We start from the raw sequence: 12,851 nt of genomic DNA, 5'->3' as shown, positions 1-12,851 counted from the left end.
TACTTCCTATACTCACTGATCTATTGACTTTATAGCATTAATCCTTTTCCTTCTCTTTAGTGCCATGTTAGGCTGAGTTTCATCACAGAATTATTGGTGTAACCTCTCATCGACTTCCACTGAACTATTTGAACATTTTATTTGCTCAAGGAGAGGAAATGGGAAAAAAATTCTGATGCTTTTAAGCTATGTTTAAACTATCTGTTCAATATTCATTCTTTAATCTGTTTAATTCTCATTCTCCTATGTTAGTGGTTAAAGTTCAAAGTTTGTCAAGAGGCTTTTTGAGTCAAAGGCAACACAGAATGGATACTTTTTCTGAAAAATATAAGAGTATGTTTTAAAATCTACAAATCCACAACAGATGAAAATGGAAATTACAGCCCTTGGCAAGATTCAAAACATTAGAAGAAGAAAGCATCGTGTTGTACGTGTATTTGGAAGGGGAGGAAAATATGCCTGCAGTAATAGAAATATGGCTTTTTGCAAGTTTCAGTTTACCTCTGTCTGCAATTTGCAATTACATTGTACACAGGTAAATAAATAAATAAATAAATAAATAAATAAATATAAGTTAAATAAATAAAATTCCAGAAAATCAGCCAAGTTAACTGAAAACAAGCTGAGTTCTGTGTGCTGGAAAAGAAAAACAAAAATTTCTTGTGTATAAACAGAATTGTTTTTCCTCTGTTCACCCTTACTTATCTTTGGACAATTTCCCCTGTCTGGCAAATAATGGTAACCCCCCACATGCCTTTTGGCATTTATGTCTCACTGTTTTAAAAATAAATTATAGCTAAGGAGTCAAGAAAAAAACTTCCTCCATAATAACCTATTTTTCATGCTAGCAAATCATTAGCGTGGGAAAGCATTTCCACTTGCAACTTGTCATCAAACCTTCTGTACTTGGTTGCTTTTTCTCTTTAATAAAACAAAAATTACTGAGCTTGGAAAATACATCTTTCCAACTGCAAACATATTTAGGACAGGGCAAGCTGTTTGAAATTATACCAACAGTTTGTAAATGTCATGCCCAACGTGTCAGCCAGCATGCGGCAGTTGGGTCTTGTCGACTTCGGGGTTTTGTAGAATTATTTATAGCACATTTTCTCTATTTCCAAAGCCTTTTCCAGAGGAACTGTACTCCCCTAGATGTGTGTGTTTCTAAACATTTTTCCTATTAGCACAGTTTGACCACAGTATGCTCAAAGCCTTTTCTTGTCCCTGGGAGACCATTTTAACACATGGGTCAAAAGTTCCACCCAAGAACCTTCGCCAGATAACCAACTCATTCAATCTTCATCTTGAATATATTAAGTCATTTCCAATACCGAATGGTTTAACACAGTTGCCTGCGTCGCATGGATCAGAAAGGCTACTGAAAATAACTTTCTATTTGCTTGAACACTTAGATTTTAAAATAAGAATGTATGTGAATTTGGGAGGACAGGAGGCAGGAAGGAGGGAGAAAGAAGGCAGTCCAACTAATAATGTTTTAGTAAACATTTATATGTCAGTAAAATTCTTCAGCTTCTATGACAAGCATGGTTACATGGAATAAACAGAGGGAGGAAGGACTGTCACTGCCATCTGGAAACAACACACTTAGACGTGAAAAGTTAAGGACAAGCAAAAAGGAAGCATGTGAAGTGTAAAGCAGGTGAACTGGTAGGAGACACCTGGCGTGAAGCTTGAGCCAAGCACTGGAAGACTTCTTCACTAGGACGACACGCTCAACTGGTTTGGGCCTGCCCTCCCGATAAACAATGCTTATTTGATAGTCTTGCCAAGACAGTCCTCCTAGAAGAGTTCTTGTCACTCAAGATTTAAAGATTAGATAACACTGGTTGGAACAACAGGATATTATTTCAAAGCAAAGCTGGGCTTCGTTTGATTCCTTTTTGTTTGATGCTTATGAAAGTTGCTCGCGTCGAAGGCACCCACCCACTTGTGTGTCAGGTCCAGGATGCTCTGCCTCGTCACTCCTGGGAGAATGATGCCATCTAGCGGAGGAGTGACCAGTTCTTCTTCTGTCAATTAGAAATCGGAAGAATTTCAAACTTTAACTGTATCAACCATGCCCTTTATCAACAGCCACTAAAACAAAAAAATTACTCTCATCATTTTGCTGGTAATAAACATGAAAATGACATGACTGTTCTGCATTGTCAAACTGCCCGCATCAATTCACTCTTCAGGTAAATCCTTACATTTGGGGGGAAAAAAAAAAGAAGAAAAAGAAAGGAAATCAGTCAGCTAACCATCTTTAATTTATCCTGAACCAGGAAAAAAATGAGATGGCTTTCCACTAACAAACAGCAAGAGTTATAAAATATTCTTAAGAGGAACATTCCAAAGTCAAAATGTACCTTCGTGGTTAAAGCTGGTTAGTAATTAGAAAAATGTAGTGGGGAGGGCATGGGGCTCTCAAGTGGTAGAGTGCATGCTTAGCATGCACAAGGTCCTGGGTTCAATCCCCTTACCTGCACCAAAAAACTAATTAAATAGATAAACATAATTACATCCCCTCGAAAGACAAAAGGAAGGGAAGGGAAGAGAAGGGAAGGGAAGGGGAGGGAAGGGGAGGGGAGGGGAGGAAAAGAAGAACGTAGACAGACCCTTACTGAGAAACACAGGGCATTACAGAACATTCTAAGAATGCTGTGGAGAAACCCAGCCCTAAGAAGGGTGCGTGCCTCAGGCTGGCCCCTGTTCCCACTCTGGCCTTCGACAAGTCTACCTAGAGTGCTTTTCAGACCCGGTGGAGTACCCACATCAAATATGGAGATGCTGGCTTCACCCTCTGAGACTCAGATGCAACACGCTCAGGGTGGGGTCGAGCATGTACGTGGCTAACAAAGAAAAAATGAAAGAAGGAAAAAAAGAAATCCAAAACACAGACCAGAACTCCACGGCTGACTCAGAAGAGAGCCAAGGCCGAGACAGTGGGCTACTACGAGAATGACCTCAGGCCCTCCTAACCACGGCGAAGGCTGGCATGGTCAGCTGTCCACAAGAGTCACTGTGGTCCGCCAGCCATGGAAGCCTCCTCACACAGGGTGCCTCTGGTACTTACCATCCCCCTCCTCCTCAGCTGGCACCCAGGATTCTGAATCTAGGGAGAAATTCGAACCTTAAACCATCTCTTTATATAGATGTTGAACCCTGTAAAAGATGGTGTATCACCAATCATGTGTCTACAGAGGAATTCTCCCAGGGTAGGCTGGAAAGGATCAAGCTGTGTAGACATCACACTGTCTTTGAGTTCCAGGGCTATTTTTGCAGCAAAAAAGGACTTCAGAAATCACCTGGCGCAGCCCTCATTTTATAGAAAAAGAAACTGAGGCCCTAAAACTTGAGTTACTTGCCAAGGTTGGTTGACACTGGGGAGAGTCAGGACCAGAGCTTAGGTCTCTCAACACTGGGGCCACTTCTGTTTCTCTTCCTATATTGTGGTCTGGGCTCACTCACCCCACTGTGAACACATCAGACATCCCCAACAACAAAGCTATCCGGAAAACCAAGACCTATATTTGCTCCTGTGTCCCCAAAACTCAGCAACCTATCTGGCCCAGAGTGGTACGTAATAAATATGTTTGAACTTAAAAAAGAAGAAGAAGAAGAAGAGTCCTCTTTTGCTAGGATAGAGCAGCATGACTTCTTTGAATTTTGTTTCTAAAAATCATCTGCTGAAAACCACTTTCTGGAAAGAAGAAAATTTGTTCTTGGCAATGTTCTTAGGGCTACTTTGTGTCATGTTTAGCAGGATTGATCTCAAAACAAACGTGTTTTGCAGTAGCTAGCTAGCTGGATCGATAAACGTACGGGTCTCTGTGTGTATGCATAAATGCATAAACACACCACACGCAGAGACAAACACTTCCCGTGCCCCGAAACCGGACCTCTCCTAACGCTTACTGAGCTCTGGGACTGCAATAAAGTTAAATGAAAACAGCAGCCCCACCATGTGCAAACGCAGGTTTGTGAAATATATTTAACACCCAAAGCTGTAACCACTAGCCTGAGGTCAAGGAACAGAACATCTGCTTCTCTGGTTCCCAGACAGCGATGATGACACGACAACATTTGGGTGAGAAATATTCATTTTCCTCTGCAACCACAAACATGCTTACCAGAGCCAGCCCTAGCTCCAGATTGCCCAAAAGGAGGGAAACAGAGCCTACGAACGCAGCTTGTTTTTGACAGAGAGATCATTTGTAGAGGATGAATTCAGAGGCAATCATAGCAGGAGTCATCTGAGACTTCCCAAGTTCAAGCACTAATGGGAACCAGGAATGTGGGTTTGCATTAAGTGTCCCAAATGCCAGCAGTATGATTGTTCATTCGTTTCCACAACATATACTGAGCGCCTACCACATGCCTTTGCTGTTCTAAGCACTATGGATACAGCAGCGAACAAACTGATATAACTCCCTGCTTACTTTCCAACAGGCGGAGGCAAACAATTATGTTAAATACTATGTTAGGTGATGGAGCAGGGAAAAAGTGATGGAGAGTGCTGCGGGAGAGTTTAGAATACTGAGGTGTCCAAGGAAAGCCTCACTGAGAATGGGATGGGATACGCGGCAAAGACTTGAAGGAGGGAAGACAGCCACGCAGAAGGAGTTGGTATCAATGCCCCCTCAACTAACTGTGAACTCAGCCACCACAACTGGGGCTCATCCTCTGGGAGCTCTGTTGTTCAGTACAAGATAAAAGTGTTCTGGGGGAAGGGTATAGCTCAAGTGGTAGAGCGCGTGCTTAGCACGCACGAGGTCCTGGGTTCAATCCCCAGTACCTCCATCAAAAAACGAAATAAATAAAACCTAATTACCACCCCCTGCAAAAAAAAAAAAAAAAAGCTAAAAATGTTTTTCCGACCTTGAAGAGCAAGTGTGTGTGTTCAATTAATCATCGACGGAATAAAAACAGAGAATTCAGGGCTGTGTGATCTTACCACACCGGGGTTGCTGTTACTGGAATCAAAAGCCACACGAATTACAGGCCAAGTACCACAAAACAGTGCACAGCCCTGCACAGCCATCCTGTCCCCAGAGGAGCAGGGAGAGGGGGCGCTCATTTGGGGGAGGGTGGGTTACTCCTGAAAGAACTCTGTTTATACCTCCAGTTGGTAAAGTTTGGGGAGGAGGAGGGAAATCAATACTTCACTGATTTTTTCAACTCATCATTCTTTGCATTTTCCTCACACCACATGGTATAAATCAAAGTTACTGGAGTTCCTTCAATGTCTTTTTTTCTTTTTTTTTTAAGCCCGAAAGTTATTCTTGACATTCTACTTACTTCTCTCACACTACTGTTCAAACATTTATTCCATTTCCTTTCTCCCTCCTTCAGATTTTATCTGATCTGTCAGGTGAACACCCTCAAACTAAAGGAGTTTATTCACAGTAAAATTAAAGTTATCTCAGGCAACCATAGCCTGAATAGTAACTCTTAAGGTCTGGTATATTTTGTAAGAGTCAGAAGACAAATTCATTCCTTTCTGTTCTGTTCCACCTCCCATGGTGGAAATGGTTCATGATTATTGTTTGGATAAGGGGTAATTTTTCACCAGGACAGTTCCTGGTGTTTCTGGTTAAATCATGTGGTTCTGATTCAGACTGTGTTTAAATTCTGACCTCTCCCATCCATAAATAAGGATGGTGCCACTTCTGTGTGATGTAACTGGTTTTGTTTGGGGTTGTGTGTGGTTGTTTTTGGGAGGGTGGGGAGTGGGGGTGGCAGTGGGCAGGTGGAAAGAGTGAGTTGAATTAATTTATCATCTCTGAAGTGCAGAGTTCAGCACTGGCTGAATGGAAGAATGAGCATGATCTATATATTTGCATGTGCCAAGGATTACCCACGGTCAGCCCCCAGGACAAGGTGTACTCACCACACCTTCTGTTTATTCTAACACTGACTGGAATTTAAGGCTCATCTTAAAACTCTCTGCAAGTCATGCTCAAATTAGCTCTGAAGTCAGCCACATCTGAATCACCATTTTCCTCTATTTGTAGCCAAATAACAAAAGGAGCAACAGAGGCTACTGTTGCTGCTTCAGGATGAAAACATCATAGAAAATTTTAATTAAAACCAGTTCCAAGACTTCATAAGTATTGGAAACATATTTTTTAATAGGTTGACTTTTTTCCCCCCTTAATTAAAAAAAAATTTTTTTTGAGGGGGGAGGAAATTAGATTTATTTATTCTTAGAGGAGGTACTGGGGATTGAACCCATGACCTCATGCATGTTGGGCATGTTCTCTAGTGCTTCAGCTATATCCTCCCCTCCTCCCCCGGAAACTTATCATTTTACATTTCTAGTTGTTACATTAAATATTGTGAAATGAACAGACTAAGAATGTAAACAAGCCATAAAAATGGTTTTAAATGTTTTGACTATTAAAATTCTAATGCAAATAAATGCATATATTTGTATTTTTCTCCTCCATTAATGGGAAAAATATCATTTAATCCAATACCACAGACATTGTCAAAATGTCACTGAACCCCTGTTGTCCCTGCCAACTTAAACAACAACAACAACAAAAAAAGAACAGCAAAGAGGGATAAAAATGAGCATGCAAGGATATTAAAGGTAATAAAGTATTGATTTTTATAGTAGGCATATAATATTGAATGAACCAATCTAAACACAATTCTCAAATAGATTGATTTGTCCTTAAAAATAGTGTTCTTTATTTAAATTGGGCTCCAGAGTAAACCTGGAAGATTTCTAATGTACTATCAAAATATGTAGGAAGAGCATCGATTGCTAAATGAATTGCAGCGAGAGAGTACACCAAATTTCCTATCAGTAGAAACAGTAGACGATGTTGGTTACTATAGCATTTTATACACAGTATGTGGTGAAAAGACCACTGAACTGATGATCTGAAACCCACCTCCAAATGCACGGGATTTCAGATAGGAAAAATGGAAAGAAGATGGCAAGGGGGATAAGGCAGCACATCTTCAAAATGTGGAGATTTAAATTCCTTAAGTTGACATCTCAATAGTAAGCACATCTAAGCCAAAAAAACAAAACCAAAAACCAAAGTAAACTTCAACTCGTGGTTACTTGGACAGCAAAAGCACAAAAGTTCTTAGATTTTGGAAATTGTGCTTCTTATTCTCTTGTTCTAAGGTTCCAGTTCTTTTCTTTCCAGTCCCACTGAAAAGGACTGAAAAATAGCAAAGAGCTGAAATCTGAGTACATTACCTCCATCTTCATTTATCCAGTAAAGAAAAAGATTCATAGTTCCAACTTCAGTTATCTGATTATCCTCTCCATAAAGCCACAGAACCTGCTGGCACCCGTTATCCACTGCTTCACACTGGGCAAAAAGAGACGAGCCATAATTCCTTTTAAGAAAGAGGAAATACACTGATTAGGAATGTATCTCAGCCCCTCAGCACCCACCTCCCATTAAGTCTTTAATTCATGTGTGGATGTAGGCAATGTACTACATTCTTAGTATAAATACTCTCTAGTTAACTGCATAATATTAAAGGAAACATTATATTCACATGTGGATGTAGTCAAAGCTCTATGTTCTTAATATATATACATTCTACTTAACAGCATAGCATTAGAAAACCTGAATGGTCTAAGGAGGGAGGGTATAGCTCAAGTGGTAGGCTGCATGCCAAGCATGCCTGAGGTCCTGGGTTCAATCCCCAGTACCTCCACTGAAAAATCAAATAAATAAATAAACCTAGTTACCTCCCCCTGCCAAAAAAAATTAAAGGAAAAAAGAAAGAAAGAAAACCTGAATGGTTTAAATGCACTCACCTAAGAGAGAGCAAAGAAAAACCATGAAATCCTAACTTGAAAAGTAGATACAGGCAAAGAGCCAGGTTAACAGTTAAAAGTTATCAAGTTAAAACTGAATTACTTCATTTAAACCCCACCAACACTATGAGTTAGTCACATCATTATTTTCACGGTTCAGATGAGAAACTGAGGTTTAGAGAAGTAACTTATATCAAGTTACAGCAATCAATTAGCAGAGCACCAATCCTGTGCGCTCTTAACTGAGACCTTTCAATACAACCAAGAAATGCCTAATGCCCGAGGTCTAAATTCCCTAAAAGGTGAGACAAGATGTTAAAAATTCTGACTTTAATCAAAAAATATTCCAAAAGCCTATTTTTCTCAACCAGCACTATTCACCTTGGATTATTCAAAATCAAAGGAACATGGCATATCTTCCTGGAATGACAGTGCAGTTTAGTCAGTTTTATTAATTAACTAATTACTTGGAGAAGTTTAAGTAAACATGGTAGGGGAGCAATTTCCTCTGTGACCCATAGGGTAAGATATAACTGATATTTACCACCTCATCCCACCCCTGAAAAAGGGCACATGGAGAATAAATTCAAACTCAAGAGACAAGAGATTTAAATATCTTGGAACCGTCTTTTTTAAAGAAGACATATCTTGAGAAATGGTCTATTATTTGTAAGGAAAACTGACTTCTAAATTGAACAGAAATACTAATGTTTTTTATACCTTAAAATTTCATTTGGCATGGGGAGATTCACTCATGACCTTGCCTCGCTCTCTCACTGTCCTCACTAATTCCAACTCTATGTTGCCTTAGGAGAAAAGGAAGTAATATTTTAAATTTATCTTTTATTTAATTTAAATGGGAAAATTTTGGATTATAATACAAAATATGCACCAATGTTTTAAATAGAACATGAGAGTCCTCAAATAAATGTGATGCATGCTTGCCTTCCTAAGACCCTGGTTGTATAATTCACTTTCCTTGGCTTCCAGAGGACAAGTAGCAAACAAGTTTGAGAAGCACTTCCATCCAACAATCGGGGCTAGGAAATAAACCCTAGACCTATCCTTGGACTGTGAAGCCCCAAGAAGTACACAGAAACAAACAATCAAACATACGACAATAACTATTACGAAGCATTAATGTTACCCTCCACAAAACTACACACCGAGGTCCTTTAAATGATCTCTTCTACATCTGGGCAAGATTAAAACATGTAGTATTGTCTAAGTCAAGGTGTAAGTTACGTAAAAAGATCATAGATCATAGTGGCTATCGGCCATCCTCATCTGCACAGCTTCTCTGCCCACTCTGGTCCCTTTGGCTCTTCCCATGGAGCCAAGTCCTTCTGCTTGGGTGGACAATTGTAGCATCTTGCCCTGCCACAACTGAATAAAAGGGTGGGCATGTCACTAAGCTGCTTCTAAGTTCTTCCTCAAGCTCATTCACTCATTCATTTTAATGCATGAAACCTGAAAGATGTGTGGCTTCCCTTTAGGAGCAGCAGTAGCTTGCTTGCTACGGGATGTAAGCCTGGGTCTATGTGTCCACGATTACCAGCCTTCAAAGGAGAAGGCATCTGAAGTGGGAGAGACCCTAGGCTAACACAGAGCCAGAAGCCATGACAAGAGATGGAGGGAGAAGGGAAAGAGAAAGAAAGGGAGGGAAGAGAAGGATTGGAAGTGGTGTGGGTTGGACACAGCCAAGGGCAAAAGAAACCTGGTAACAATGACTTGACCCTAGTTGGTCCACTGCTACCATCCTACTGACATGAGCCAATCAATCCTTTCTCTGCTTAAAATGGTTTGAGCTGGGCCTTTTGACTTGTAACTCAAAGACTACTGACTAATAACTGAAATATTTTAGAAAACTATGGGAAATAGGCATTGTATAATACGGCCACTGCAATCTGAGGCATGAGGTTTACTCACACCAACATAGTGTTAAGATTCATTAAAAAGACCCTCCAAATGTATACGTCATAACAGATAATAAAATGTAAATTACTGGTCAATTTGGAAATGACACAATTCTGAAATATAGGAGGCTTTCATTTTCAATGACCATAAACTGTCAGAGCACCCATATTCAGAATTGATAGCAAATAGGCAAAACCTGGGTTAAATTGTAAATAACTTTTTAATGAGTATAAACCATTCTGCAGGGGGGAGTCTGGCAGAAAGAGCATGGGTTTGGGGCCAGCAGGCCCAGATGCAACTTTTATTTCTGCTCCTGGGTTATAAATGAACTTAAGCAAAGTCAGTCCATATTTTTGCCTCACTGAATTAATTTGGCAAATCAAAGTACTTGTTTTATATTCTTTTATATTTTTATATGCATAGGGTTGTCTGGCAAAAGTAAAAAAATAAAAGTTAAGAAACAGGTTATATACACCTGTTATACCCTAATCAAATTAAATTAAAAAAAACAAAACAAAACAAAAATGACTATTTAATTGACTTTTCTCTAGTTCATAGGATAAAATTGAGATTTTTACCATATCTGAAAATACAGAACCAATTTCTCTCATAAGTATAATGTCCTTTGGTCTATTCAGAAACAAAGAGAATTTTCATAGTGTAGAATACCTAGCCTTTTAAAGAAACTTCTAAAAACAAACACATGCTTTTGAGAGTATGGCTGAATCAGAACTATGGTTCCCGGCATCATAAAAAGCTACTTGGGCAGGAAAAAGAATTAAAGTCCTCGGCTGCTTCAGTGCATTGAAAGGAAAAGGGATTTTTATTTGTTTGGTGTTTGATTGATTACTATATTCTACAGGTGGTGTTTTTCCCCAAACTCAAATGTGTATCAAAATTCTCTCTCAGGTATAAACTATATTATTAATGTCCGCAGGGTAATGGATACCTTGGTAATACATTTGGGTTTCCTCCCACATTCTGCCAATATTCAGAAGAGAAACACATGTTCTTAGAGGAAAGAGAAAAATGAAAATGTGGGAAAACTCTTTCCATGGAAAATTTTAAATAGAAATTTCAAATAGAATCTGGGAGATTAGAAATGTTAAATACATCTTTGCAAAAGAGGAAATTCTGTTGTGTGAAATCCAACTGATTGCTCCTAAGATAAAAAAGATTAAGAAGATTAAACAAGAAAGAAAGAGAATCTGACAATATAAACTATTGTCTGCTGAGAGGGTACCACCTACCGGGTAGGGTACTAAGTACTTAACCCTAATATTTCCTTGAATCTTCTTAACACAACCCTAGACTTTATTATACTTGTATGAAGAGAGGACTCAACTGCACAAGATCACACAGATGTAAGTACATGGCTTCCAGATTATCTGATTCCCAAAGTCATGCCCATAAGTTCTAACACCACACTAACTGCGAGCCCCCTGTATGCCAGCCAGGGTCCAAGTCACTTTATATTACCCGCCTTCATCCTCACAGATAAGGTGGGCATTATTATCCTGACTTTATAAATGAGGAAACGGAGGCTTAGAGAAGTAACAAGCCCAAGGCAGTTAGGTTTTTTAAGCCAGGTCTTTTTGACTTCACAGCTTGCACTCAAATGCAGAATGATAATATAAGGGGGGAAAAAAAAAGAAAAATTAAGATGGAGAGAGGGAGAGGCCTGAATCAGTCCCAATTAACTAAAAAACTAAGAACCTGCCTGGGAATAGAGATGTTCCTATGATGAAAGAGTGACTTCTAGCTCAGGGCTTCTCAACGTTAGCTGTACAACAGATAAATTTTGATGCTCAGGCTATCTGCCGGGCCAACTCCTAAACCAGCATCTCTTGGGGTGGTGGGTGGAGGGGTGGACCCAGACAACACTCAATGGCAAAGCCCCCCAAGTGACTTCAACTCGCAAGCACAGGTGAGAACTGCTGTGCTAAAGCTCTTATTCAGCCGGGTGCCTTTATGCTGCTTTTCCCACTAATGTGTGTGTAGAAATAAAAGGACAATAGGACCTCTGATGGCTTCAAAACTGTGAAATCATCTTAGGATTTAAAATGTGTATATATTATTCTCTTCACATTCACTTAGGAAGCAGAAAGTTCTTGAGCTTATGTAATGAATAGCAATTGACTACAGAGGTGCTAAAAGAGGCTTGAAAGGTAACTACTGAATTAATTAGGTTTAGCACGGAGCAATGGCACACAAATCTCAGGTTGCCACCAAACATCCTTGTCAGCTAAACCAGCTGAGAGTCAATGCAAGATCGTCTAGCTGCCCTCGGACTCCTCCCGGCTGCAAGTACAGGAGGAGAGAACTTTAGAACTTCTTCCAAACAACAGGCAGATGAGCACAAAGTCCTTTCTCTGGCGACTGCCTGCCCTCCTGCATTTTTGCTTTTACTCGTGAAATCCAATGTTCTCTTCTCTAAGAGATCTCAAGTCAACCTCCAGTGATCGTGGTCCATCTGAGCCTAACGAGGCAAACTACTAATTTATTTTATAACTGACTTTATTTGTTAGAGCAGTTTCAGGTGTACAGAAACTGGGCAGAAAGCAGAGCTCCCATCTACCGTTCCCCCACCTTCCCATGTTCAGAGTCTCCTATTATCACCATCTTGCATTAGTGTAGTGTGCTTGTTACACACTAGTTGTTCATAGTGACACTGGGGTTCACTTTTTGTGTTATAAGAAAATATTAATTTTGTGTGTGTGTTATATAGAAAATATTAATTTTTTATTGCCCTAGAGTGATCATGCATTCTGTGAGACTCCATTATTATTCTGTTCATAACAAATAACAACCTATCCAGATACCCAACTAAAGATTTCCCTGCAATTTCTCCACATCCCTGTGTTATTTTTTCCCTAGGCAGGTAGGGGGAGCTAAAAAGCAAGATTTAAAGAAGAAAAACTTTTAAACAATTCTCTCTCCATCAAGACTGTTGCTTTACTGCAGCATGCACTCTACGAGAAGTTTCAGCAGAGTGACAGAAATGGCATGCGTGTGCATCCGCTGCGTGAAGAAGTCTGAACCAGTGAAAAAGACTCTCTTGATGAGAACACACACAAAAAAGTAGTTTTCCGCCTGGCCAGCCTCGGACCTGGTCAGGAAGGAGTGCTCTAGAGCAGAA

General features: G+C 39.8%; 1 protein-coding gene across 4 annotated transcripts in view; it reads right to left on the bottom strand.

The window, feature by feature from the left end:
- Positions 1-12,851, bottom strand: part of BCAT1 (branched chain amino acid transaminase 1) — an 82,502-nt gene that overhangs the window by 15,444 nt on the left and 54,207 nt on the right. For all 4 annotated transcript variants that reach the window (XM_032472892.1, XM_032472893.1, XM_032472894.1 and 1 more), the window contains 2 exons: positions 7,223-7,365; positions 1,945-2,030 (listed from right to left, as the gene is read on the bottom strand). In XM_032472892.1, the coding sequence (XP_032328783.1) occupies positions 1,945-2,030; positions 7,223-7,365 (229 nt within the window). The remainder of the gene's footprint in view (positions 1-1,944; positions 2,031-7,222; positions 7,366-12,851) is intronic.

The sequence above is a fragment of the Camelus ferus genome, chromosome 34, assembly GCF_009834535.1.
Source record: "Camelus ferus isolate YT-003-E chromosome 34, BCGSAC_Cfer_1.0, whole genome shotgun sequence".
In the NCBI taxonomy this organism is placed as follows: domain Eukaryota; kingdom Metazoa; phylum Chordata; class Mammalia; order Artiodactyla; family Camelidae; genus Camelus; species Camelus ferus.
Note: the sequence above shows the minus strand (reverse complement) of the source record. Positions and strands in the feature narration are given on the sequence as shown.